Source organism: Micropterus salmoides, unplaced genomic scaffold (genome assembly GCF_014851395.1).
Source record: "Micropterus salmoides isolate LMB-PRFRI ecotype aquatic unplaced genomic scaffold, ASM1485139v1 Ms_hic_scaffold_13, whole genome shotgun sequence".
NCBI lineage: Eukaryota > Metazoa > Chordata > Actinopteri > Centrarchiformes > Centrarchidae > Micropterus > Micropterus salmoides.
In genome coordinates this window covers 27,326,944-27,352,664 of record NW_024040374.1, presented here as the reverse complement: position 1 = coordinate 27,352,664, position 25,721 = coordinate 27,326,944, and the positions used below count along the sequence as shown (strand labels likewise).

The window sequence follows — 25,721 nt, the reverse complement described above, 5'->3', positions numbered from 1 at the left end:
CGAACAAAAGCGGGGGCCGTCCCAATTAGCAGTTAGCAGTAGATTAACAGGGATAGTGGTGTCAAAGCTTCTCCACAGTCCCGCACAGATAGTGGCTTCATTCAGGTCTACAGAATACCATTTGCATATCGATGAAACTGAGAAGAGAAAGAGCCGATGTATCTGACACACAGCTGTGTCATCTTGTATGAAAGAAATATTATCCCCCCTCAGCCAGTGGGACCTCTCTCCACATCTGTCTGATGGCTATGTGACTGATTATTTCGGGCATTCCATTTCAGGATGCCCCCAGGAGGCAAGAGATCAACAATGGCGTCTGTCTATTTCCCCCAAGCGTCCCCCCCTCTTGTTTTTCACTTACTCTCCTATAGGGAATGGGGCCCTCTGTAGAACTTAACAGACCATTTACAAAAGATCATCTCTGAGACTTCAGTCATAAACTTCTCAATTAACAGCACAGTCCATCTTCTATCTATCAGTGAGTTCATGTTAAAGGCACTTGGTGCACCACAAGGCCTCGTTTCCATGGAGTCATACCCGACTCATTGGTAGTAAGGCATGCCATTCTTCTCCCTGCTGCTAAAATGCGCTGCTTATTCTGACTCAGGCTATTGTGGAGCGCACAAGTGGCTCTCTGAGGAGAAGGGGATGGAGAAAGAAAGGGTGGGGTCAAGGTTCAAACGAAAGGCTCCCATTGGGACTCCCTTTCTGTTATCAAATTTGTTGAGACACAAAAAGAGCAACAGTCTCATTCCCAAGAACATCTTGAGGGAGAGAAGAGGGGGCTATAGGACAGCTTTCTTTGTGTCAGCGCTACAGTTCTTTCACAGCTCGGCAGTTGAACTCCAAGTCTTCACTTTGCTCCAATCTGCTCCTGCACTGATTGTAGTCCAGCTGAATTGTTCCTTCAGCAGACAACCCTTTCCCAACTCTCTGAAGTAAGTCTTTTTATTTTACCTGAGATGTTGAAATAGAGATGTATTTTATCATTGTTTTTTTAATAATTCTTTTACGGTCTGTCTTCACAAGAGTGATTCCCACTGTTGTTTTCTTTGCGTACACTTCTTTTAAGTGGCTCAAACTGTTGCAGTAAAACAATATATCCTTTATACTAGAACTGTAAAGTTCACTGAACAATAGTAGTAAGTATTTATTCTGTATATGTCACTTTTGTCATTTGATTCCTAAAACAGATGAGCATTTTTAATGATTTTTTGAAACATGCAGTGATGACAATCTGTCATCTGCTTTTTAAGATTGGAAGGATGAATATCAAGTGCACTTGCATTTAATCCAATAATCAAATTTCACTTTTGCTTTATTGTACTTGGGTTTTACCGTGACTAGTTTTAACAATAGCACATTGTACGCATTACAGCTGTCACAGTTTTATCACAACACACCGTTACGTACTAATCTTTGGAAAAGACCAATGCCAGGATGCTCAGTCTCCTCTCTGCCAGCACTCTTTACATGTGAACGGCTGCACAGATCTGCTTACCCAGATTATTGTGATGAAGGCATATTTCAGGATTGCCTCTCTTAAGGATTATCCCTCGGGGATCCGTATTTATGAAAGCTTTTCCATTCAGCTGTGCTGCTCCTGTTTTGTTATCCCTGCCAGGAATACAACCCTTTTCTTTGGGGCGACTTGTGCTCCTTAATGCTCTGAGTCTGAGCCTTTGCTGAGAAATGCCCTTCGTTGTGGGTCTCACAGCTCCAGTCAGTGCAGGAGCATAGCACACACACTGAAAAGAGTCACGCAGCTACATCTGGATGGTTCTTAATGGGCCAAAAGTCTGGACAGTGATCTGGTGAAACAGAGATTTAGCCCAGTCACATAAAGAGAGACAGACATCCCTTTCCTTTTTTGTTAAGGGGCCATGCAATGGTGCGGCATTACTTAATCACATTTCACTGTTTGGTGAGCTATCTGCATTGTATATTTGGGAACCTCCCTTTAGCTAGAGAAATATCTGCAGGGTGACAAGTTCATCTCTGCAACACACGTTTTGATATTGTTCCTGGATCCTCCACAAATACCAAAGTTAAAGTTTGAGAGAAGCCTTTTCTGAGATGAATGCTGAACTGCTGTTCGCGCCCCAGGGATGTTTGTGTAGATGTTAGGCTGAAGCAGGAGAACAAACAACAAAATGAGAGGAGTGGACAGTTGGAGCTTGCCAGAGTTGCAGCAGGGACAGAGGAGTGGGTGGTCATTATTTTGAGGTGTGTCTAAATAGTTCTCTTAGATTGGAAAAAACAAGTGAGCAGTCCAATGAGGAATGTTGGAAATTCTCTCAGTCGAGTTCATACTCAATGTTTAAAATGTCACTGAGGAAGTGAGACTCAAATGTACATTAACCAGAAATCATGTAAAGATTTTTTAAAGAAAAAGTTTCTTTGACTTTGGGCATGCTGCCTTTAATATCTCACATATGTAGATACACTCTCGTATCTGTCCGCTCAATATGAAACTGGAGCCAGCAGCTGGCTAGCTTGGATTAGCAGGATAGGCTAGGTAGGCGGATGTTTTGTTTCCTGGCTAAGCTAACCTTTCTGCTGGCTGCTTGATATTTAGTATACAAAACTGAGAGTGGTGTCAATCTTCTCATCAAATTATCGACAAGAAGGTGAATAAACATATTTCCACGTAGGTTAAAAATTGAACTCTTTTTATATTTTTAGTTGTTACCCTTCACATTGAATGTTACACCTTAACATTACTTAGTGTATAGTTACAGCACAGTATCATCTTGACATCCCCATGTTTACCGTGATGAGCTAAAGTTTCATGCAAAACCCTTTATGCCCTTGAGAGTTTGCCATTTAACTAACTGAAAGGCTGAAAGAATTCTTGCTGACAAATCAGACTGAGGCAAGACAAGCTGTAAAAAAGATGAGCGAAGATTTAATGACGTGGACTTCCTGGACTTAAGGGTGTGTGGAGGAAGTCTATTACTTGTAGTGGTCAGAATGAAGTAATCATCCGCTATGAGGGAATGTGCACATTAGACAGGGACATTGACATCTATTGTTACCTTGTGAGACTGGCACTGTGACAAACACTTTCCCTGCCTATTGTATTGTGTGTGTGTGTGTGTGCATGTGTGTGTGTGTGTGTGTGGGTGGGTGGAGAGAACTGTGGACAGGGGTTGAGTTCGTATGGCTTCCTGTTACTGGGCTAGTTTGCTGTCTGAATACTAACAATGAACCATTTTGGAAATCAAAAGCTCTTGTTTAGAAAAGTCATGACCCAAATGCTGGTCAGAAATCAGACCTGATCATCATTTTCTATATATCCTGCAAACATACATGCATTACTTAAATAAGAGGAGAAATGTTTCTATTCATACCTGAAAATAGCTTTTAGGATAAAAATCATCTTTTATGTCTCCTCAGCTACCAAAATGGAGTCTGCTACAATGGAGCTGTCCTCCCTGCTCTCCAATCAGTCATCAGAGAGCTGTGCGGCGGTGGACACAACAGCTGAGAACATGTTGTTTGGATGCTTCTACATCCTTGTTTTCTTTCTGGCGCTGAACGGTAACAGCCTGGCTCTCTGGATCTTCTCTCACCAGCGTGGCTCTTCCTCTCCAGCTAACATTTTCTTGATCCATCTGGCTGTGGCAGACTTATCGTACGTGATTATCCTCCCACTGAGGGCCACCTACCACCTCACTGGAGGCCACTGGCCCTTTGGCGAGGTGCCCTGCAGAGTGGCAGGCTTTTTGTTTTATGTCAACATGTACGCCAGCCTGTACTTCCTGGCCTGCGTGGCTGGGGATCGCTACCTGGCTGTTGTTCACGCTGTAAGGTCACTGAAGGTTCGTCGTGCTCGCTACGCTCACATCATCAGCTTCTCTCTATGGGCCCTGGTTACTGTCTCCATGGCGCCACTGCTAATCACCCACCAGACTGCAGAGGTGGACGGCATGACCGTGTGTTTGCAGCTCTACAGAGAGAAGGCCTCGCGCAATGCACTGATCTCACTGGCTGTGGCCTTTACCCCACCTTTCCTCGCCACACTGTCTTGTTACCTGCTCATCATTCTCAGCCTGCGTCGGGGCTCCAGGTTAGAGCCGACCCTCAAGCTGAGGGCCCTGCGCACCATCGGTCTGGTCATGCTCATCTATGTAGTCTGTTTTCTGCCTTATCATGTGAGCAGAGCCACTTTCATCCTGGGCTACAGCCATCCTGACGTCTCCTGCCAGACACGCAGAGGCCTGAGCCTGGCCAACCGCCTCACCTCCTCTCTCACCTGTCTGAATGGCGCCATGGATCCGCTAATCTACCTTTTTGGGGCAGAGAAGTTCCGTGGCACTCTAATGACATTGTTTTGCAAAGATAAGGCTGGGATGTCAGGAGCCACTAGTGGAGAGTTAAAGGTAACACATGAGAGCTCTGTGAGTGCCAAGTCGGAGTTTTGAGGAAGAGAAATGTGTCTGGAGCACTGTTTGGTACAGATGCAAACAAAAACAAACAAAAATTGGTCTGACTATCAACTGACTGTTGACATATGAGGATTGGGACAGCGCTTTGTGAAGTCATGTTACCTGGACAGGGGCATCCTGTGTCCAGTAAAGTTTGAGACTCTTATTCCATGTGTAATGAATTAGAGAGAATGTTGTTTGCTCTCCTCCAAAATGGTACTATTGGACCAAATTAACATATTTGAAAGTCACCGTCATACCACCAGAAGACAAACAAGTAGTGCCCGTTAGTGACACATGTTTATACCAACTCCTTCCATATTTTGCTTATGTTTCGTTTTTGTGGTTCCAAAATTTCCTATGAGCAAAGTCTGCAGAATTGCAAACTCACGGAAAGTGTGCATACAGAGCTCAGAAAGTCAACCAGAGAACCCTTAAATACTAGCCCCCGACATCAAAGTCTGAGACTGGTTCCACTTGCCACTTGCTGCCCTAAAAAGACACAAAACATTTGTCCTAGACATGAGACAGAAATTTGGACAAAACACTAATTGAATATTATATTATTATATTAGATTATAACTGCCTCTGCTATGTCATATAATGTATAGTATTAGCAACATCTTTCTGGTATCCAGTGCATGGTGGGAGAGGCTCTAGCCACCTGTGACCCCAACAAGAATTAAGTTGGTCAAATTGTTTCCACAAGCTTCCTGCTGTTGTTGGAAAATTATTTTTGTGCCAAACACCAAATGATTAAATATGTAGATAGTCAACTTTTTATGTATTTCCTGTTAATGTTTTGTATGCCAAATGTGATAAATACTTATTAGTTAGCTTATGTACATTTTTTAATTTAAGCTGTTTTTAGCTATGCTAGCAGGGTGGCATTAATTGCCATGAAATGACAGATATCCACATGATCAGATAATCTATAGAGGATGAACTGTAATAACTTTGGTGATCTCTCATTTTGTGTAGCATCACCAGTAGGTCAGAGTTTGTTTGGTGGTCGTTGGTTTACCACTTTGGTACAGACAGAAATATCTCTTGGTACCAACATTCGTGTTCCCCTCAGAATGAATTGTAAATGTTTAACCAATACCTGCTAAATTAATTACATTCCCAACAGCCTCGGCTGTGCTTTGTTTTTAGCTCTAATTAGCGAATGTTAGCAAGCCATCAACCCAAGCTAAGATGGTAAGTTTACAAAGATCAGCATGTTAGCATTGTTGTGAGCATGCTGACGTTAGCATTTAGCTCAAAGCACCACTGTGCCTAGTTACAGCCTCAGAGAGCTGCTAGCATGAGTATAGACTCTTAGTCTTGTTTTTAATATAAAATGTATTTTTAAACGCACTTACAAATATATTTTCCATGGCCTTTAGAAATTACTTGAAGACACCAGTTCATTGTTTACTTTGCTTGTGCTAGACAAATCTTCATTGTATTCATTTATTATTATCCAGATATGCATTTACTGCTTTGTCCACATTTATGATATTGTACTATTGCATGACAAACTATGAGCCCTACCGTGAGTCAGTTTGACTACTTATCATCTGCAAAAAAAGTGATGTTTTAAACAGAAAGACATGATTCACACAGATTAGTAAGATGTGAGTTATAAATAATCCTTATGACTTAATAATAAACTTGTAGTAATTATTACAAAGTCGTCTACAGAGGAAATGTTAAGTCTAAAAAAAGCTCTCATAAAAACTGTATGGCTGCTACACCAGCTTACTTAGGCTATATGTTAACAACTAACTCACATTTCCTTCTTTATTTCTTTTTTGTATCAATACCACCTGCTTTTCAATGCTGTTATATAAAAAGTGTGTGCTAACTCTGCATTTCAATTGTTGTCACTTGAAAGCAAATGTATGAATTCACATCCTCTGGTCTACATTGCCACTGCATGTCTGAGACTTTGACATGCTCTCCGTGAAAGTGAAGAACCTATTTCAAGTGAAGGACAGAAACCTCCGAGGCTGCAGTGACTTGTCACTGTGTAGTTCTCTTTTTGTATCATGTGACCCATGTTGTGGTTTGTGAGCAGCTTATTTTCCTCCTCTTAATTCTGCAACTTCCTGTCCATCACATGAACATTGCAAGCCATTCTAAACTTGTGTTTTCTGAATGTATAGATTTTAGAAAACACTTAGCTCTCCTAATTCATAGTAGATGATTATACAGTTAACAATCTGACTCAGGTCGGATCTTCTGGGTGAATATGAGTGCTTGTTTTATTATAGATCAAAGGGAAAATATTATCTGAGAATTAAAAATACATCTGGGAACCAAATAAGGCTTGTTATACACATAACAATCTACATATTATTTACAAGTTGATTTATCTGTAAATACTTTGACTATAACAAGTCATCTTTGCCTTTTTTTGTTACTTCCCTTTTTCACTTCTTTCAACTCAAGTTTTTATAAATAGTTTAACTATTTCCTGGACAGTTCACATTAACAAGCAGGCACATAAACTAACGTGGTTTGCTGGTTAATGATTTAAATAATGTGACAAAGACTTCTACTTAGCCAGTGAAAGTCTATATTTCTATTTACAGCTCTGTGGATCTGTCATATAACAGGCAGAGCAGAGGCACCAGGGCCGTCCTCTCTCAACTTCTCAAATGAGGAAGTTCAGAACCGAGGTAGTAGCAGCTTCCTTTTACAGCTTTCGGAGGCAGTGGATGAACAAGTGAAAGAAAGAACATTAAGTAGTGAGTACGCACCATGAAAAGATGAAAATAGCCAGAAAGAAAAACTGAGTTTACTTTGGTTTGCTGGAATATAGTTTGAGAGCAGATGCAAAACTCTTGAGCTCAGACTCTTGGGGTGAGAGACAGGATGCCAAGTTATCAACCTTGGTGCCATGGTAATATAACTCGATCCAAAGCTGAGGATCTACTTTCCAAAGCAGCAAGAGATGGAAGCTTCCTTATCCGGGACAGTGAGTCCATACAGGGAGCGTATGCCCTCTGTGTTTTGTAAGTAGACATTATATGTTTCTAACTATTGCACTGACTTGTTTATTTTGATGCATAGAGTGGACAATGATTCTTGTTCCTTGTTCAAAAACCCTTCATAACTGGCAATGTGAGCTGTGTATGATCCCTAATTAATGGAGAAAGAACTGACATGACATGGCAGTTCTACAGAATGCTTTTGGCATCAGGTTTAAGAAAAACACTCTAAACATCGTCATTTGGGCATATTTAATATAACATAAAAAGGCAAAATTTCTCCTGATGTATTTCAATGTGCCATATCATATTTTTTGCATTGGCATAGCATAGGCACCACAACGCAAGACTAGTTCCCCTTTATTTGCATACTGTGCTACCACAAAAGCTACACCCTTTGCCCTCTAAAACTCATATGTGTTGGAGCAACTTTCATTTACAATGTTAGCCAAACTATTCTGATTGTATGATAAACAAATTGAATAAACCAGCCAGCATGTTTCTTTACCCTACATACATTTCATATTCCAGTGACAGACATTTGCATTTTATTATTTTAACCACAGATACCAGAACTGTGTGTACACATACAGAATCCTGCCAAATGAGGATAAGAAGCTCTCTGTCCAGGTAGGTTGACAGTTTGACACAAGCCACCATTATTGTGGTCTTAAGTCAGATGAATTATTATGGTTGTAAGTTTTTACAGCCTATCCGAAGATAAAGGACTATTTCTTTTCTAATACCAAAACTAATACTTGTTAACAACTGCTCATTAGCTTGTAGTCATCCTAACAGCATTGCTTCAGCGATGCGCCCTTCAGGATGAATTGCAGTCTTTTTGGTGATCTCTTGACCTTTTATATCATCAGATCAAAAATTCACTTTGTTTAATACTATGGTTTATGGTTTATTAATTAAAATGGGAAACATGGTAAATAGTAAACCTGCTGAGCATCAACATGTTAAAATTTTCATTGTGAGCATATTAGCATGCTGATATTAGCATTTAGCTCAATGGACCAACTGTCAGTAGTACAGCAGCCTCACAGAGGCGCTAGCATGGTTTTGGACTCTTAAGCTGTGTTTCGACCAAAAGTACCTGGGACTTTTGAGTGACCGGATCTCTTTTCAAGGAACTAAAAGGTTCTTTCAGCCCATTGTTGTGTCTTTCCACCGCGGTCTAAAGACATGCAAAAATAAGGCAAATTAACCAGCTGACGTGGGCTGTAGGCCTATACGCTGTACACAGCGATGCACAAGCATCATTATTTAGTAACTGCTATCCATGAGCAAAATTTATAAATTAATATTTGATTTGATTTGATATAATGAAAAACTATAGGCTGTGCTTGACCATTAAAAACAGCTTTTTTTGTGTGGGAGTATTATGAAGAGACACATGATAAAGATTGTTACAAATTTAATAACAAACTGGGTAAAGCCATCAAGTTCTTAAACTAACTCCAGCACAGAGAAAGAAACACAAAAATAAAATTGCGGCAGTTTGGAAGGTTATTAAAACATTTCCAGCCAACAAGAGCTACAGATCAGCTGCAGCATCACATCTGTGTCCGCCTGAGGAACAGGATGTTGTAATCATCTGTTCCTCTTAACTTAAAACAACTTAAAAGTTACTAACTTCAAACAACAACTTTGGACCCAGTATTTATCGTAACTCCATCAGATGTTCGCTGTAAACACACCACTGCACGCTGGCTGCTATTTCCGACCAATACCTTTAATGCTGACGTTTGATCTCAGGCGGACATTGGTGAGACTTGTGTGCTATTTGACTGTTGATTGTGATTTACTGGTTTGCAAACAACGGTGGAAAAGAAAGGAGCAGTAGCAGAAAAACACCCAACATGCTTGAGCTAAAGCCAGTAGCCTCTACTCGCCCATTCAGAAATTCACTGCAAGGCAGCCCCAACCCCCAAAGTAACAGTACTTTTGGAAAGTACTACCCCCCGAGCAGGGATTTTTTTGGAGGTCAAATAAAGACCCTAGAAATAAATTTAGACCCTGGTCCCTCCGGTGGAAACGCAGTGAGTTCCACCAAGTTTCTTCTTCCGGGGTATGGTTCCTTTGGTTGAAATGTGGCTTTTGTCTCGATCACTTTCATCAAAACAGAGCTGAGACAACTTTTAAATCAAATTTAACATTGAACTCTTGTGGATGTAGTATAATCTATTTATATAGATTCATATTCAGTAAATACCACTGGCTGACAAAACTACTACTAACAAAGCTATGTCTCTGAATGTGTAAAACTTTCTTCGCTCACTAAATGAGACAATTCTGTCATGCACACGTCCAACCCACTTTCAAATGAAAAAAGCCTTAATGTCGCAAATGTCTCCATTAGAACTAGATGTTATTATAGGCAGATATAAAATAGTATCATCAGCATAGAATTGAAGGTAGAGAAAGCGTAATCATATGGGAAAATATGCCTTTACCACAAAAAACGACATTAATAATAAATGATTTCTGTTTTGGGAAATGGACAAGCATAAAACTTCATAAGCAACAACCGCACAAACATCTGGCCTATAGTGGTAAGATGGGCTAGAACTGGGCTACTACTCACTGGTATGGAGTACCAGAATGTTTGATTTATGCTACTACCATTTCAGATCTGTGTTACCTTGCAGCCGTCTTTGGCTCAATACTTACTGAAGTTGACAAAGCATAGAAAGTCAACAAAATCTATCACATAATCAATAAGTGAAAAGAGGCCATTAAATAGGTTTCCTCTATATCTTATACTCATACCTGTAACTGCACTTTAATCCTCACTCTTTTCCTCATCTGCGTTCTGCGTTCCTCATCGTCACAATCACTTTCACCTTTCTTGCAGGATTTCCAGCAACTGATTGTTTTCCTAACTATTAAATCCTTATTCATCGTCAGTACCATCAAATGGAAATGCCCTTTTCTTTGATGAACCATGGAAAGATTTTCAGTTTCAGTTCATCCTCTTAATGGAAGAACAATGTGTTTAAAATATAAGCATGCACTCTGCAGGGTGGGATAACAAAGCGTAAGGTTAAAATATCCAGTGTAATAAAATTTTTATTACAGTGTTGTTACATCTAACATTATCAAATGTATAATTAATTAATTAATTTATGTAAAATGAGAGAAATTTATGTTAACTGTTATGGTTTTGAGCAGTAGCTACATAAACCTAATGCACAACACCAAAAATTGGAATGGCGGGATTCTATAATAGTAGGGGTAAACCGGGGCAAGTAACAAGGCTATTTTCTTAGAGCCCTGACTACATTTCCAGTCCAAGCTGTGACAGCACCTTCAGCACACAACCCTTGATGGAGCTGCCAAATATCGCATGATTTTGTCATCTTTTCCTGCGGCCGTCTTCTAGTCTCAGGTCAGCTGATAAAGTCTCATGCCATATGCCATGCGCTTTGGTCAGAGAATGCAGGAGGAGGGCAGAGATAATTGGGAAGAAGACTAGACCACAGGTACAGATTACATTAGTAAGTCTTCTCCTTGGACTAGGAGGGGAAGCTGCATGCTTATATTAAGGCAGATATTTATTTTGGCCTGTCTCCTAAGGAGGTCAGTATAGTACGTGTCAGTAAATAGCACTCAAAATGCAGATCACTCATACTGTTCTAACTAAAACAAATTTAAATTAATTTCAAAATGTGAAATTTCTATAGGCCTATTCTGTAAATAGCTTTTTAATTTTTATCTTAATTTTATCATTTTTGTCTTATCTTTCTAAATTATGTTTCATTTTTTCACTGTTTCTGAAACTGCTACAACATGCAAATATCCACAGTGCAGGATCAGTAAAGTCTTATTTTATTTTTATCATGTCAGGTTCAAAAACAATCTCCATCTTACCATTTCCCCCCATTTTAGGTGCATACATTTGCATATTTATATATATTTTAATATATATATGATAATATAATATAATATGAAATCTTCTAAACAATTCAAGTTTGGGCTGTCAGGTTACTTTTGAGACTGAATATTTAAAATAAAAATGTAATTTAATTTGTTTTTTTATGATAAAGGACAAAAGATCTTTGCAGTTACACATTAACAAGGTCACAGGCATGTTTATTTATTAAATACAAGGGTAACTTCTAAGTAAATCTAGCTTGTATTGTTGTTTTACTTTTGTCCCAGCTGACGGGGTCGAAAGTAACGTAAAGTAATGTGCCACTTATGTTTAAAGTGAAATTATACGGAAGTCGTTCTATATTTGTGCAAAATACCACCTGATATTGATAGACCACACCTGTGAGTTAGTGACCACAGCAAAAATATATCTCTGTCTGAAACATTATCTCTTAAAATCAGGTTTTTTGGAAAAATGGTACTTTCGCCCTTCCCCTCCCCTATGCTAGCCCCTATTTGGGGGGCTTTTTAGTCTCACTTCTGCACCTTTAGGAACTTAGCTGATGACATGAATGCATCTAGTCAGCAGGAAGAAACCACAAACAGTGCAAGTAGACCAATCTGACATAACATGGGAAGTAAAACCCCAGAGGATTGTGTCACCTGATTTAATAATAAAAGTAAAACAATGTTCTTCCAGAACAACATTACATGACATTTCAGTTCTGCTGAGGTTTAAGGAGAATTATGTGTTTGCTATGATCTGCTCTTCAGGCATCTGAAGGAGTTCCTATCAGGTTCTTCTCTATGCTGCCTGAGCTGGTGGAGGCATATTACAGTCCCAACATGGGTTTGGTCACACATCTGCAGTACCCTGTCCAGAGGGAGGAGGAGGTAGACGAGGAACAAGGTTACCCAACTTCACCTCATCTGAATAGTGGCTACTGGCTACAATGTAAATATGTGACTGTCAAAGATTTAAGCATTTCTAAACATCCTATACGTCTTTGTCCTACAGAGTCCAATAATCTTCCACCACAGCTTCCACCCAGGAACTTTGGAGCAAACGATGTGAAAGACAGTGACCCCAAGTCTTCTGAACAGGCCTGCAAGTCCTTATCAGACACCTACCTAATGAGACTGCAGCATATGGACTTGTCTGCGTATGGTCACATTTGCAAAATTTGCAAAATATGCACTGATGCTGCACAATTATAACTGTCCTCAGTAGGATAATTCGTCATGCAAAGTTTATGATAAAACACTGCCAGTGTACAGTATGCACAGTGTGATCATTCCTACAATTATGGGCAGTGATTTGAATCAGTGAGTGTTTTAAAGAGCTCCTGTGTTGCATATTTCCAGAATACCAGAGGATCACCAAATTGCAATTCAAGAATACTTCAGGACCTCAATTTGCTTGGATGCTGAACAAATACAGAACGGTTACCCCAACCTCCCCGGGCTAAATAAGCTAACAATGGCAATCTGCAAGAATCTAAACAGGTATAGCTACCAGTCAGCTGAATATGTTATATAGACCACAATGTATGGGGCTGATTTAACCATACTCTGCCCTTTTTTGTGAGACAGTGAAATTTCCCGCATTCTGCCAGCTCTGGAGGTCTTTCATAGAGCGTTGGACCAACAGCTCTCCCCAGGGATTGGACAGTTTCCAAAACAAGTGGGTTGCACCCTTGATCCTCTGCAGCATTATCAGCTCACACAAAAAAGTCCTCATCATCATGTATCATTTCCTTTATTTTCAGATTTCTGTCGAATCAGGTCAATCTGTATCCTTTAGACTTGAGCAATTGACAAAACTGCTCTACTCAATAGAAGATAAGGTAAGGTACCGTGACTCATTTTTTTGACTGTGAACAATCTTGGTAATTAACATACCAACAGATAATGTCAGTTACAGATGACACAGCACTTTTGTTTCTTTTTTAGACTAAAGGTTCTGTGTTGGAGTCTGCTGGATATGAAGGAGGTCACCGGAAATCTCTCATTCCCATTGTTACATTTGAGGTGCTTCTCTAAAGTAGTTATTGTATTATACTGAAGGAAAATGAAATGATTTAAAATTTCTGGATGTTTGTGGTTTATCTAATCAATTTTCTCTTTCACTCGCAGGTCAAGCAAGAATCTCTGGGTATTCCCATGAAGATGTTCCTGAAAGTGGATGTTGAAAGTGGGAAACTCTTCTTCAAGAAGTCGAAAGATGGGCCTGAAGACAAATACTTTGTGCACAACAAAAGTAAGAAATCACATTACTCTGTAGCCTCATTCCTTTTTATTTTTAGCCATGGTAGCAATGTTGCTGTAGCGATGGTCAGTCGGTCGGTCCACCGCTTTAGTCCAGACTGACGGACGTTTCCTCTAGAGCACCATGAGGTTGACATTTTTGTTTTTAGTGAAATGTCAACGATTATGAGAATTAGAATTCATTTCCACCTCAGGATGAATGACTTTGGTGATCCCTTAACTAACTTAACTTTCATCTAGCGTCATCATCAGGTGAAGATTTCTGTTCTTTATGTTTAGCGCTAGCAAAAGTATGCATGCTAACATGCTAAACCAAGAGGGTGAACATAGTAAACATTCCGCATGCTTATTGTCATTATGAGCACATTGGCAATCTGTCTTTAGCAATCTGGTGATAGTTAAAAGTACAACTTCACAGAGCTGCTAGCAGGCTATAGACTCTTAGTCTTGTTTGTACTGCTGTAAACTAGAGCCGGTATGGGATTTTATAGGCCCCATCCACACTACTGAGTTTTGGAATTAAAACGTTTGCACCTCCTGTCCAGACTAAAACGGCGAAAACGAAGACCTAAAATGGAGAAGTTTGAAAACGCTGCCGACCCCGTTTTGCGTTTTGAAACTCCGGAGGGCGTTTTAGTGAAGACGGGCAAAAACGGAGGACTTTAGAAACGATGACATGGACGCTCACGTTCTGCTCTCTGATTGGGTCATGCAAAGCAGAAACATGATGCTACTGACAGAGTTTTTGAGTTGGTATTTTTATTAAAATATTCTGTACGTGCAAATAACACTTAGGCCTGCCTGCCTACACTTGTAGGCTACTGTGCATGGCGCTGTTTACTTTGCAACGACTCCCAGTTTGTTTTCCACCGCAACAATCATTCAGTACCTAACAGTCCAAGGTCGTTATTGGTGCATGCAAAAAACATCATGTCTGCATTTATTTATTTTTTGGCCAAATCTTCTGCAACTACGGAATAGACCATCTGCTTCATGTTTACACCGGCACTCGCATGCCCAGTGTACGTGAACGGCAAATAGATGTGCGTTTTCAGTCGTTTTAATGTAGACGGAGATCAACTCTGATGGGCAGCTAAAACGCTGGTGTGGACGTGGACGGAGATCGTATTCGTTTTAACTCTCTGTTTGTAAACTAAAACGGAGTAGTGTGGATGGGGCCTAAGAAAGATGCCGATTTTGATAATTGAGGATTTTAAAATCTGATGTGCCGATTTATCTGCTCATATTTGTTTCAATAACACGTAACATATACAAAGATTATCCCTAAAATTTGTTATGTGTAGTTATGACCACCAAGATAACATGACATACTGCAGTTTAATTTTTATTTATTTATAACAATTTAAATTGTTATGTTTTATAACAATTTAAATTGTTATAAATAGTACTTTGTACAAAAGTACAGCTGATTATGTCAGCTGAACACTCATAAACATGATTAATTATCAGTTTTCTGTTTCTTTTTTAATGGTCATTCATCGGCTGTTATAAACACTGATAGTGATTTATCTGCAATTAGCTCATATTGGTCGATAATATTGGCACGCCAATTTATCGGTCGGGCTCTAATGTAAACCATCAACACTACTCATTAATAAGAATACTGTGATTACTTTTCAGTCCTGCAGCTGGTGAAAGCCCAGAAAATGCCCACCAAACTTGTCATTGTGACTGAGACAGAGAAAGAGAAGATTATGCGTAAAGAGTTTGTGTTTAATGACACAAAGGTAACAAACATCTGACAATTTTGTTTCTGATTTAGCTTAAGGCCCCTGAAAACTTGTTTTTAAATCAAGTATTTAATCAATAACATTAAATATTCATTGATCAGACCCTGATATATAGTGGCATGGCAACATTGCAATGGATTTCATTAGCATCGTACCCAAAACTGTCAGCACGTTTTGATACAAATGTTGCTAAATTCTTATTGAGGAGTATTTTTACAAATTATCCTACCCTCTTCAAACCAATGAGAAGAACACAAAAATCAGAAATTGTGGTAGTTTAACATGAAAACATTTGTCTCAAACAACTGTCGGCTGATTGAGAAACCAAGTTTTCAGGGGAAATAAGTTTTCAGTCACATGTAATTCACAAGGTACAATGTTTGAATGTGTTCATTCTTCTTTTTTTTGTTTCACCAGAAAAGAGAGGGATTTTGCCAACTACTTCAACAAATGAAGAACAAACACTCTGAAAAGCCTGAACCAGACATGATCACAGTGTTTGTTGGCACCTGGAACATGGGTAACAATGTTAACATCTTAAATATTTGAAAGAATTTGAATTCATGACTGATAACGTAACAGTAACCTAAAATACTCCATAAACCTGCAGGAAATGCTGGTCCTCTCCACAACATCAACTCCTGGTTTCAGTGTAAGGGCCAAGGGAAGACACGAGATGACACCGCAGATCACATCCCGCATGATTTTTATGTCATTGGGACTCAGGAGGATCCTTTGGGCGAGAGGGAGTGGGCAGACACGGTGAAAGGTGCCCTGAGGAACATCACAAACATCAGCTTTAAACAGGTGAGTGACTGTGACAAAGTAACAGAGTTACAACTGGATGCAGAGCGGTAAGGCATGATATCTTCTCCTAACATCCAGGTAGCGATCAACACTCTGTGGAACATTCGGATTATTGTCCTGGCCAAGCCTGAGCACGAAAACAGGATCTCCCACGTTTTTTCGGACAGTGTGAAGACGGGGATCGCCAACACTCTGGGTATGCAGTTCTATTTCTCCACAAACCTGTCATAAAAGTTGATTGAGCAACCCATCAGTACTTACTGTAATATTTGTTCTGTAGGAAACAAGGGAGCAGTGGGAGTGTCCTTTATGTTCAACGGTACATCTTTTGGCTTCGTCAACAGTCACTTGACCTCTGGAAGTGAGAAGAAGCTCAGGTAAGCAACAGTAAAACTTATTACAGATTACACTTTGTTAAAAGGGTCATCTTTAAATTAATTACATACAGCACTGTGCAAAAGCTTCAGGTAGTTGGGAAAAATGCTGTAAAGTAAGAATGCTTTCAGAAATAGACATGTTAATAGATTATATTTAGAAAGTAACAAAATGCAAATTGAGTGAACAGAAGAACAATCTAAATCTACTCAATATTTGGTGTGACTTCGCTTTGCCTTCAAAACAGCGTCAATTCTTCTAGGTACACTTGCACAAAGTCAGGGATTTTGCAAGCATATCGTTAGGTGTATGATTCAACAATCATACCAAACAGGTGCTAATGAGCACTAATTCAATATGTGGGTTGAAACACCGTCATTACCTGAAACAGAAACAGCTGTGTAGGAGGAATACAGCTGGGTGAGGAACAGCCAAACTCAGCTAACACGTTGAGAGTTGCAGAAAACAGTGGGACCTTGGTACACCCATCTACTATCCAGAAATGTCTGGTCAGAAGTGGCTTTCATGGCCAAAAAGCCATCCCGCTGACATGGAAATAAGGCTAAGGGTCTCAACTGTGCATGAAAACACAGGAACTGGGGTGCAGAAAAATGGCAGCAGGTGCTTTGGACTGATGAGTCAAAATAGATAGATAGAAATATTTGTCTGTAGCAGAAAGCAGTTTATTCGCCGAAGGGCTGGAAAGTGGCACAAGAATGAGTGTCTGCAGGCAACAGTTAAGCTTGGTGGAGGTTCCTTCCAAGGCTGCATTTCTGCAAATGGAGTTTGGGATTTTGTCAGAATTAATGGTCTCCTCAATTCTGACATGTACAGGCAGATACTTATCCATCATGCAATACTATCAGGGAGGCATCTGATGGGCCCCATATTTATTCTGTAGCATGACAACGACCCCAAACCTACAGCGAAAGTCAGTAAGAACGACTTTCAGCGTAAAGTAGAACAAGGAGTCCTGGAAGTGATGGTATGGCCTCCACAGAGCCCTGATCATCAAGTCTGTCTGGGATTACATGAAGAGAGAGAAGCAACTGAGGCTGCTTCAATCCACAGAATGACTGTGTTTATTTCTCTAAGATGTTTAGGCCAACCTAGATGCCATGTTCCTTCAAAACCTCTGTGCAGGTGTACCTAGAAGAACTGATGCTGTTTTGAAGGCAAGGGATTGTCAAACCAATTAGTTATTTGATTTTGATTTTTCTTCCTCACTTTGCATTTTGTTAACTGATAAATACAACCTATATTATTAGAAAGCATTCTCACTTTTCAAAATCCCATTTTTGTCCCCACCACTTTTATAGTTTCAATTTGATTAACTCTCTAAAATATCTCTAAACATTATCCTCTGACTGTTCAGCCGACAAAATCTAGATGAGAAAAGAGAGGTTTGTGCTCATTGCTCACAGCAATGAGCGTTAGTAGCAACTGAAAGTGCTTTTTGGACCCCAGGTTTAACCTGTCAGGCTATAGATTGCCCTAGGCATTATGATTGGTAAAGGTTGTGGGAGCCATACAAAGCTAGAAGGGACCGAAAGGAAGCTCTGCAGACACTTCTACCCAGAACTGACAAAATGTACTAAAGGGTTATCAAAAATGAAAAACACCAATAATTTTTTTTTTTTTGTTAAATAATTGACAATTTCAAACAAGTGAACAAAGATGAAAGCATGATATCTGAGAACATTGTTTGCATTAACTATCTAACTATTAGCATTAACTGTCTTTGTTAGCATTAGCTTGTGGCCTAAATTGCTTTAGCTACTGTTACAAGAGCAGCGATGCTACCGCATTATGCTGTGCAATATATGTATGATTAACTTTACATGCACTGGCTGGTGTAATTTCATGACAAAAAGTAGCGTCAGCTAGGTAGCTAGTGTTGAATATTTTCAGGAAGCCGTGATGTGTGAATATTTGATATGCCTAGCTTGTATAGGATAACGATAAACATGTTTATTAGAATATGTTTAAGTGTGTAGTTGTCAGATACACTGAAATTTAGTATGGTGCGGTTTTCTCGCTCATCCTGTTTCTCTCAGACTGCGGCCTTCACATTTTTGTAAGAACACACACAGTGTTGCAAGCAGGCTGTATCAGAAGCTCAGGCTCAGGCCATAATTTAGACTTCATAGTATACCTGGCCGAGGGACAATGGGGCCCTTATGGATTTTAACAAATTGTTGCAAGCACGTGCACTCTGGCCTGATAAAACACAACACTAGACACATGAATACAATGGGCCTTTGCATGAAAGCTACAACTCTGAAGGCCCTGAAGGTCATCATGTGATGCAGTACACAACACACGAACCTGTGTTAGTGCAGATGTTTATATTAACTCACTTGTCTTATATGCACATGCACTTTTGCTAATGTCAAAATGATGTCTATTTCTGATGCCACATTTTAGTTTATTTCTTATTTTTGTAGAAGTGTTGTAGAGCTGTTGTTTTAATATTGAATATGTGTGGACACCAAGGTGGAGGTGGGTCTGACCCTAAGACCCACAAGAGGAGAAGCGAAACAGGATTTATTAATCAGTGTAATGCAGAGCTAGACCAGGGACCAGCTCGGATATACATGTATTTGTATTTTCACTTGTTTAAAATTATCACTAAACTTGAGTTGATCTGTATTTACTGGAGTCATTGTCTCATTGAAAAATGCTATTACAATTTAACGACTACAATTCATCTCAGACTTAAAAGTTGCAGTTACATCCAAGAGAACTGAGTGTGAGAGTGGAGGCCCATAAGGCCCCTGGCCCGGCCTGAGGGTTGTTCCTCCCACACTAGCTTGACAGCCTGGTGCTCAGTGTTTAACCACCACTGCTTTTAATTAAGCTAGTTCACAGTTAGTCACACAGACCATGCTTTTTACCAGCTGATTAGAGGTTAAAGAAAACATAAAGCTGTATAATTTTTTATTTTTACTCGCTGTTTAGATTGTTTAAGCAAAAAAATTATTTATTGATTTATTCTGTAATATTTTTCGACTAGTTTGATAACCTTTTGTAGATTTTTGGGGCACCATACCGCCACCTCCTCTGCATGTTTTTGAGGGTAGCATTTAATGTATAATCAATTAACAGTTAATATTATGTTAAAAAAAAAAGATCAAGATCAGTCAAAGATAGGGCTGTATGTGCTCTTTCTAGTAAATATGCGATACAACATTATCTAATCGACATAAAAGTTTGATTCAACTACTATTATTAAGCCCAACCAATTTCATCATAATGAGTTAGCTGCTTGATATAAATGTAAATAAATGCAGGAAGTATTGTTTTAATTTTTATTTGTTCATCTATTTTTAAGAGCCTATGAGCCCCTTCTGAAACCACACCTAATTTAGACATAACATACAGGAATATGTTGCAAAATGTGTGATTAATTCACACGTCTGTTTTTGCAGACGGAATCAAAACTACATCAACATCCTGCGTTTTCTGAATCTGGGAGATAAGAAGCTCAATCCATTTGACATCACACATCGGTTCACCCACCTCTTCTGGCTGGGTGATTTGAACTACCGTGTTGAATTCCCATCTACAGTAAGTTGTAATGAATGCAGTTCGCTTTATAGAAATGACACAAAAACAAATGTAATCAGATGTGACATACCGTACCTACCAAATTACTGATATAATATTTTAATTGAGCTCCTATGTTCCTAATAACGACATGCACATTCACAAATATATTATGGAAATTAGTCTTTACATTTACTTAAGTAATTGGAGATCTAGCAGTGCTATAATTCAGTGTGCGGTGCATAAAAGAACATGCTGGTTGTCAGGTGTCTGAGCTCTCAGCTGCTAACACATTTAGGCAGGAAAAGTCACTACTTTGCACTGTTTCCCTTCACAGGAAGCTGAGTACATTGTGACAAAGATCAAACAGCAGCAGTACCAGGAACTCCTTAGTAAAGACCAGCTCAACATGGAGAGGAATGATGGAAAGGTCTTCTTGCATTTTGGTGAGCCTTGGGCACATGGAGAATTTTGGTCAATACAGACATACAGCGAAGAGTGTGTAACTTACTGTAACTTAGCTGATGCTGTATGTGATTTTCTATATCAACTTTGCTCTGTTCATCACCTGATTGTCTAATTGTCTTCTTGATTGATTTATTTTGATTGTAGATGAAGAGGAAATCACGTTTGCACCCACATACCGCTTTGAAAGAGACTCGCGAGAGAAGTATGCCTACACAAAGGCCAAAGCCACGGGGGTAAGCTTTTGTTTAGTCAGGTGTCTTTTCCCTGTATGGCTCCTGTCAGTCACTCGAGCGCAGAAACAGTAAAAGCAACTGGAGCTTTGAACACATAATGTATCTCAATTGAAACAGAACATGTATTTTTGCTTCATGCCGTCTATGTCAAAAAGTCCGTGTGAAGATCTGTGGCAGGTCATAGAGAATGTATGATTCAATTCATATGCAGGCACCAGGATAAATTCAACAGATTTCCCTTTTAGACAAATTGAACCCCATGAATTTAAATCCATACCGGCACCAGAAATGATATTACCTCTGACACATAACCTCTCAGCTGCTTTTTAATGCTTACTGATATAAAGTGAAGTGAAGCCCTGTCTTCTGCCTGTCTGTTTACATGATGAATTTAACTTCACAGACTAAATACAATTTGCCCTCATGGTGTGATCGTGTCCTGCGGAAGTCATACCCTCTGGTTCATGTTGTCTGCCAAGCATATGGTGAGTAATTCCCCCTAAGCATTTTTGGTAGCACTTTCTTTTTAGCACTATTTTTCAATTGATGAGTTGCATAAAGTTGAGCTAGACTGATAAATCTGCCAGGCTGATATATTGGCCTATGTTAGCTTACTGCAGATATATTGAGGGCCAATAAATACATAGTTTGTTCACCAGGAAGCACTGATTTTTTCCACCTGAATTGTAAAATGTCTCACTCAGTACATACTGTATTTGGTCTCAACTCAAATATCAATTTTGGTATCTGCCATAAATATCCATGGAATGTGGAGTTTGAAAGGCGTGGCATTTACCAGGCACAGAGACAACCCATACTAGGGAGTGAAAGTAAAAATCTCAGCCTCTGCTGCACATTTTGACCTTTCTTGGTTTAATTGGTCTCATGTGAGTCCCCATACTTAATGAAAGTATAATGCAAAATTGCTGAAGTGCCACTTTAATGATTCATGAGACAAACTCATTCAGCCAAACTTTCCAACTTGCAGGGTGCACTAATGACATCATGACAAGTGACCACTCACCAGTATTCGCCTCATTTGAAGTCGGAGTAGCCTCACAATTTGTCTCCAAGCAAGGTATGATCGCCAGCTATGGCTCACTGCAGATGACTTTATGTTATCCGCTCCAAAATACCAGTTGTGATGTTCTACATTTTTCAGATCTAAACAGTGAACCTCAAGGTGGGATACAGATCATGAACTGTGTGGCAACGTTGTTGACAAAATCAAAGACCAAGTTCTTCATTGAATACCATTCCAGCTGCTTGGAGAGTATGTTTTTCGCTTGTGTAATCGACCGTATCACATTGGATTCTGTTTTAACATGGACTACGGATATCAAAACAAATATTTCTCTAAATGTCTACAGAAGCAGTCAAGACTTCAGAGGGAGAGAACGCGGAGCACGATGGGTCAATAAAAGTTCGGTTTGGCAACATAGTTGAGGTAAAATTAGAATCAATTAATCAATCTTTATTTGTCCCCGCAGGGAAATTAGACCAGTGATAACCAGCAGACATACTAATAAACATACTAATACACATGCCCCGTACCTTGCTACTGATTAGATTAGGCAGACCAGACTAGCTGAGCATCCTGCCTATTTGGCTATAAATGTGCCTTACCTGTTTAAAAACTTAATTGCTTGAGGCACAAATGAAGATTTTGATCTACTTTTTTGTAAATAGAGGAAAATTAGGAAGGAGCTCTCAGTGTGGAAGATGACTTGTTGTGGCAAGCGATCATAATTTGTTGTCTTTTCTGTCTTTTCAAGCTCACCCCTATCATCTCTGACCCGGAGTACCTTCTGGACCAGCACATCCTCATCTGCGTGAAGTCGACAGACTGCGACGAGTCGTACGGTAATGAACTTACATACAGTGTGTGATACACATGCATTGTGAGCTGAGCAGTACTTACAGTTTGCTGGTGTTTTAATGTCCATAGGAGAGGGATGTGTTGCGCTGCGAGCGGCCCAGTTCTGCTACACAGAGTTTCAGGTCACACTGACTCACCACGGAGAGAAGACAGGCACCTTGACAGGTGGCATCCAGTTACATACCTCTGAGGGCAAGCAGCCCACTGAGAAGTTATATGGTGAGTCTGGAAATCAGTCCAGTACTTACTTATTAAATGATTTCTACTTCAGTTCTTACAGCATCAATTCTTTTTTTTTTTTTTTTACTCTGATTTCAGATTTCATCAAAGTTGAAAAGGATGACACTGTCACCTCAAAAGGAAAAGGCGGTGACCCAAACAAGTGAGATATTTTCTCTTGTGGTTACTTCAGAATATCTCAAACATGACTTCCGGGTGTAATATTTTCTGTCTTATGGTTGACAGGTTTTCCATCACCCAAGCACATGATATTTCTAACCCCAATTACATGGGAGTTTCACGGGGCACCGATAAAGGTTGGAGTTACAGCATGCCACCAAAAAGTCTTCCCATTCATGGCCAAGGAAATAAAGAATCCAAGAAGGGTGGTTTTGATGTGGGCGCACGCAGTCCTACAGGAAAACCTTTAAATCCTATGTAAGTGCCTGTTTCCGGGGTAATGTGACCTAACATGTTGCATTGATTCTCAGTGTTCAATCTCAGGAAAAAACTCTGAAAATAACATAACATTAATTATGGATATTAATCAGTAGAAAGTAAAACAGAAACACAACTGACTGGTTTGAATTCCTTGTTTCCTAGGGGTGAGGGTGACAGGGGGTCAGAGATGTTTGACAATCCGTTATATGGTTCAATGGGAAAACCACATGGTCGGTGCAAGGACCAAGACCATCCCCAGAAGGACCACCTCATACCTCCAGATCCTACCTTTACAGCCTCAAAACCAGCAGACGTAGACCCTGATCGCCCCCCGGTACCAACCCCACGCAACCGCTCCTTTACCTGCTCTGAGACCAAACTTCAGCCTCCAACCCCCATCTCCTCGCATCCCTCGATGCAGAAGAAGCCAGTGGTGCCGTCGCGCTCAGAAGGAGGGATGTCACAAAACCGGCCTCCTTTACCTACCAAGTCCAGGCCGGGCATGCCAGAGCCCCAGAACCCCAAATCCAGAGACTACAGAGACAGCTCTGAACTCCCCAGCAAATACAGGCCGCCAGCAAGACCTGGGCAGCCACAGCCTCACAAGTAGTAGGGACAGCTCTGTTTCTCTTCATGGCAAGATGTATTAGTCTTAGTCCCAAAAAATATAAAACATGATGATGCAAACTCTTTGTCTTTCTTTAGTGCATCCTGAAGTTCCCAAGATAGACTAGCAGTGACTATTAAGATTCTTCCTCTGCATTTTTGGAAGAGTTAAGGCCAGTCACTCCCCCACCCCCACCGCCCGCAAAAATGTATCCAACCTGAGTGACGATTTGTTTGTAATGAAGAAATAGTTTGTACATTTTGGGGAATGTGCCAAATTCCTTGTATGCTGACAGTCAGATGAGAAGAGCAATACCATTCTCATGTTTGTACGTGAAATATGATGCTACAGCCAGTTAGCTTAGCTTAGAATGAAATCTGGAAACAAGGGGAACAGCTTGCCTGGTTTTCTCCAAAGGAAACAAAAATCCAGCAGCCAGCTGCTCTAAAAATGCTTACTAAGCTAACTGGCTGTTGTTACATAATTCATGCTCAAACCATGAGCATGGGATCGATCTTCTCATCTAATTTCCGTCAAGAAAGAAAAAAAGCATTTTTTGTTTCTAAATGTTTCTTTTAAAGTGATGTAAACATTAGAGAAACATTTCAGACTTAATTTCCGCTAAGCTCGCATTAAAAATAGGTTTGAATTTAAACTCTGCTTATCAATAATTCTGTTACATTTCATAGAGTTTTACACTATATAGTAGCTAGTGAATGTTTACCACACAGTGTTATTGCACAGATATTGACATGTTTGCAATAATGTAGATGTACAATAAATGCTCAAATAAATTGAAATATCAGCTTAAATAAATTTTTTGATTTATCATTGCCTGTGAAACTGTAAATAAATGCCTCTTTAAGTCTGTATTATATGTATATATGAAGGTAATATTAGAATAATATATAATCATCAAGTCATCAACACTTTATGTTATTTTGTTTGATCAGATGTGAGTAAAACTGAGCCTCACTTTGCTTTCATAGATTCTGTAATGGTTGCTATAATGGTAGGAGACCTCTAAAACAAACCTTTCTTACATACACTTTCTTAAATGTACACATTTTTCCTTTAAATTTAATCAAATTACCATGACTGTGTTTCCCCCCTTATTATTGGTGCTCCAGTCAAAGCAGGGCTCATGCCAAGCAGTTCTCTTCCCAGTGAGATATTGTCTAATACAGTGGTTCCCAAACTTGGGGTCCGGACCCTCCATGGGGTCAAAACACACATCTCAGGGATCATGAGACAAAAGATGATTTAAATTTTCTACACAAATTTTATTTTCAGACCTCCCTCTCAGCTTTGCTGTTAGTTTAACATATTACTGGATACTTCTACCTCCTAATGCTTATAAATAACTTAAAACTTACTTTTCATTTGACTATATATAGAAATATAACCATTGACAATGGGTGGCAAGTTGACATTGCCTCGTTTTAAGGGGTCTCAAGACTTGGGAAGCTCAAGCAAATCCTAATAGGTACAAAGGCCTTTTGGGCCTCTATACTTTTTGATTACACCTGACAAACATAAGAACTTAATAAATTCAATATATATAGCTTTATTGGCATGAATGTATAGCAACAATATCGCCAAAGCTATATATAAAGTACATTAGGAGAATTCATTTCATACACTTCATTAGATAGGAAATAAAAAATTCATTAATAAAGGATACCACACCAACAGATAAACAGAGAGAGACATTTCACGGACTGTATGAGACACAATATTGATGTTTTGCGTCACAGTGCTGATATAATGCTTTGTGGCCACATCGTTCACATAACAAGCTACAATAAACCAGGTGCTAAAGTTCTACGTCTTT

At 39.6% G+C, this 25,721-nt stretch overlaps 2 protein-coding genes across 2 annotated transcripts; both read left to right on the top strand.

The window, feature by feature from the left end:
- The first annotated feature begins 752 nt into the window (after positions 1-752).
- On the top strand, positions 753-6,284 carry gpr17 (G protein-coupled receptor 17). The gene is made up of 2 exons (XM_038716685.1): positions 753-938; positions 3,400-6,284. The coding sequence occupies exon 2, from the start codon at positions 3,408-3,410 to the stop codon at positions 4,425-4,427; it is 1,020 nt and encodes a 339-aa protein (XP_038572613.1). The 5' UTR covers positions 753-938; positions 3,400-3,407; the 3' UTR covers positions 4,428-6,284.
- Positions 6,285-7,087: 803 nt separating this feature from the next.
- inpp5d (inositol polyphosphate-5-phosphatase D) lies at positions 7,088-24,718 on the top strand. The gene is made up of 27 exons (XM_038716684.1): positions 7,088-7,432; positions 7,975-8,038; positions 12,065-12,200; positions 12,309-12,453; positions 12,656-12,796; positions 12,884-12,974; positions 13,060-13,137; positions 13,244-13,321; positions 13,427-13,550; positions 15,200-15,306; positions 15,727-15,829; positions 15,920-16,116; positions 16,195-16,312; positions 16,397-16,493; positions 19,923-20,061; positions 20,378-20,486; positions 20,653-20,741; positions 21,145-21,226; positions 21,730-21,819; positions 21,904-22,014; positions 22,112-22,188; positions 22,517-22,604; positions 22,690-22,839; positions 22,939-23,002; positions 23,086-23,277; positions 23,443-23,889; positions 23,986-24,718. Exons 1-27 carry the CDS (start codon positions 7,293-7,295, stop codon positions 23,993-23,995), a joined length of 3,267 nt encoding a protein of 1,088 aa, XP_038572612.1. The 5' UTR covers positions 7,088-7,292; the 3' UTR covers positions 23,996-24,718.
- Positions 24,719-25,721: the final 1,003 nt, after the last annotated feature.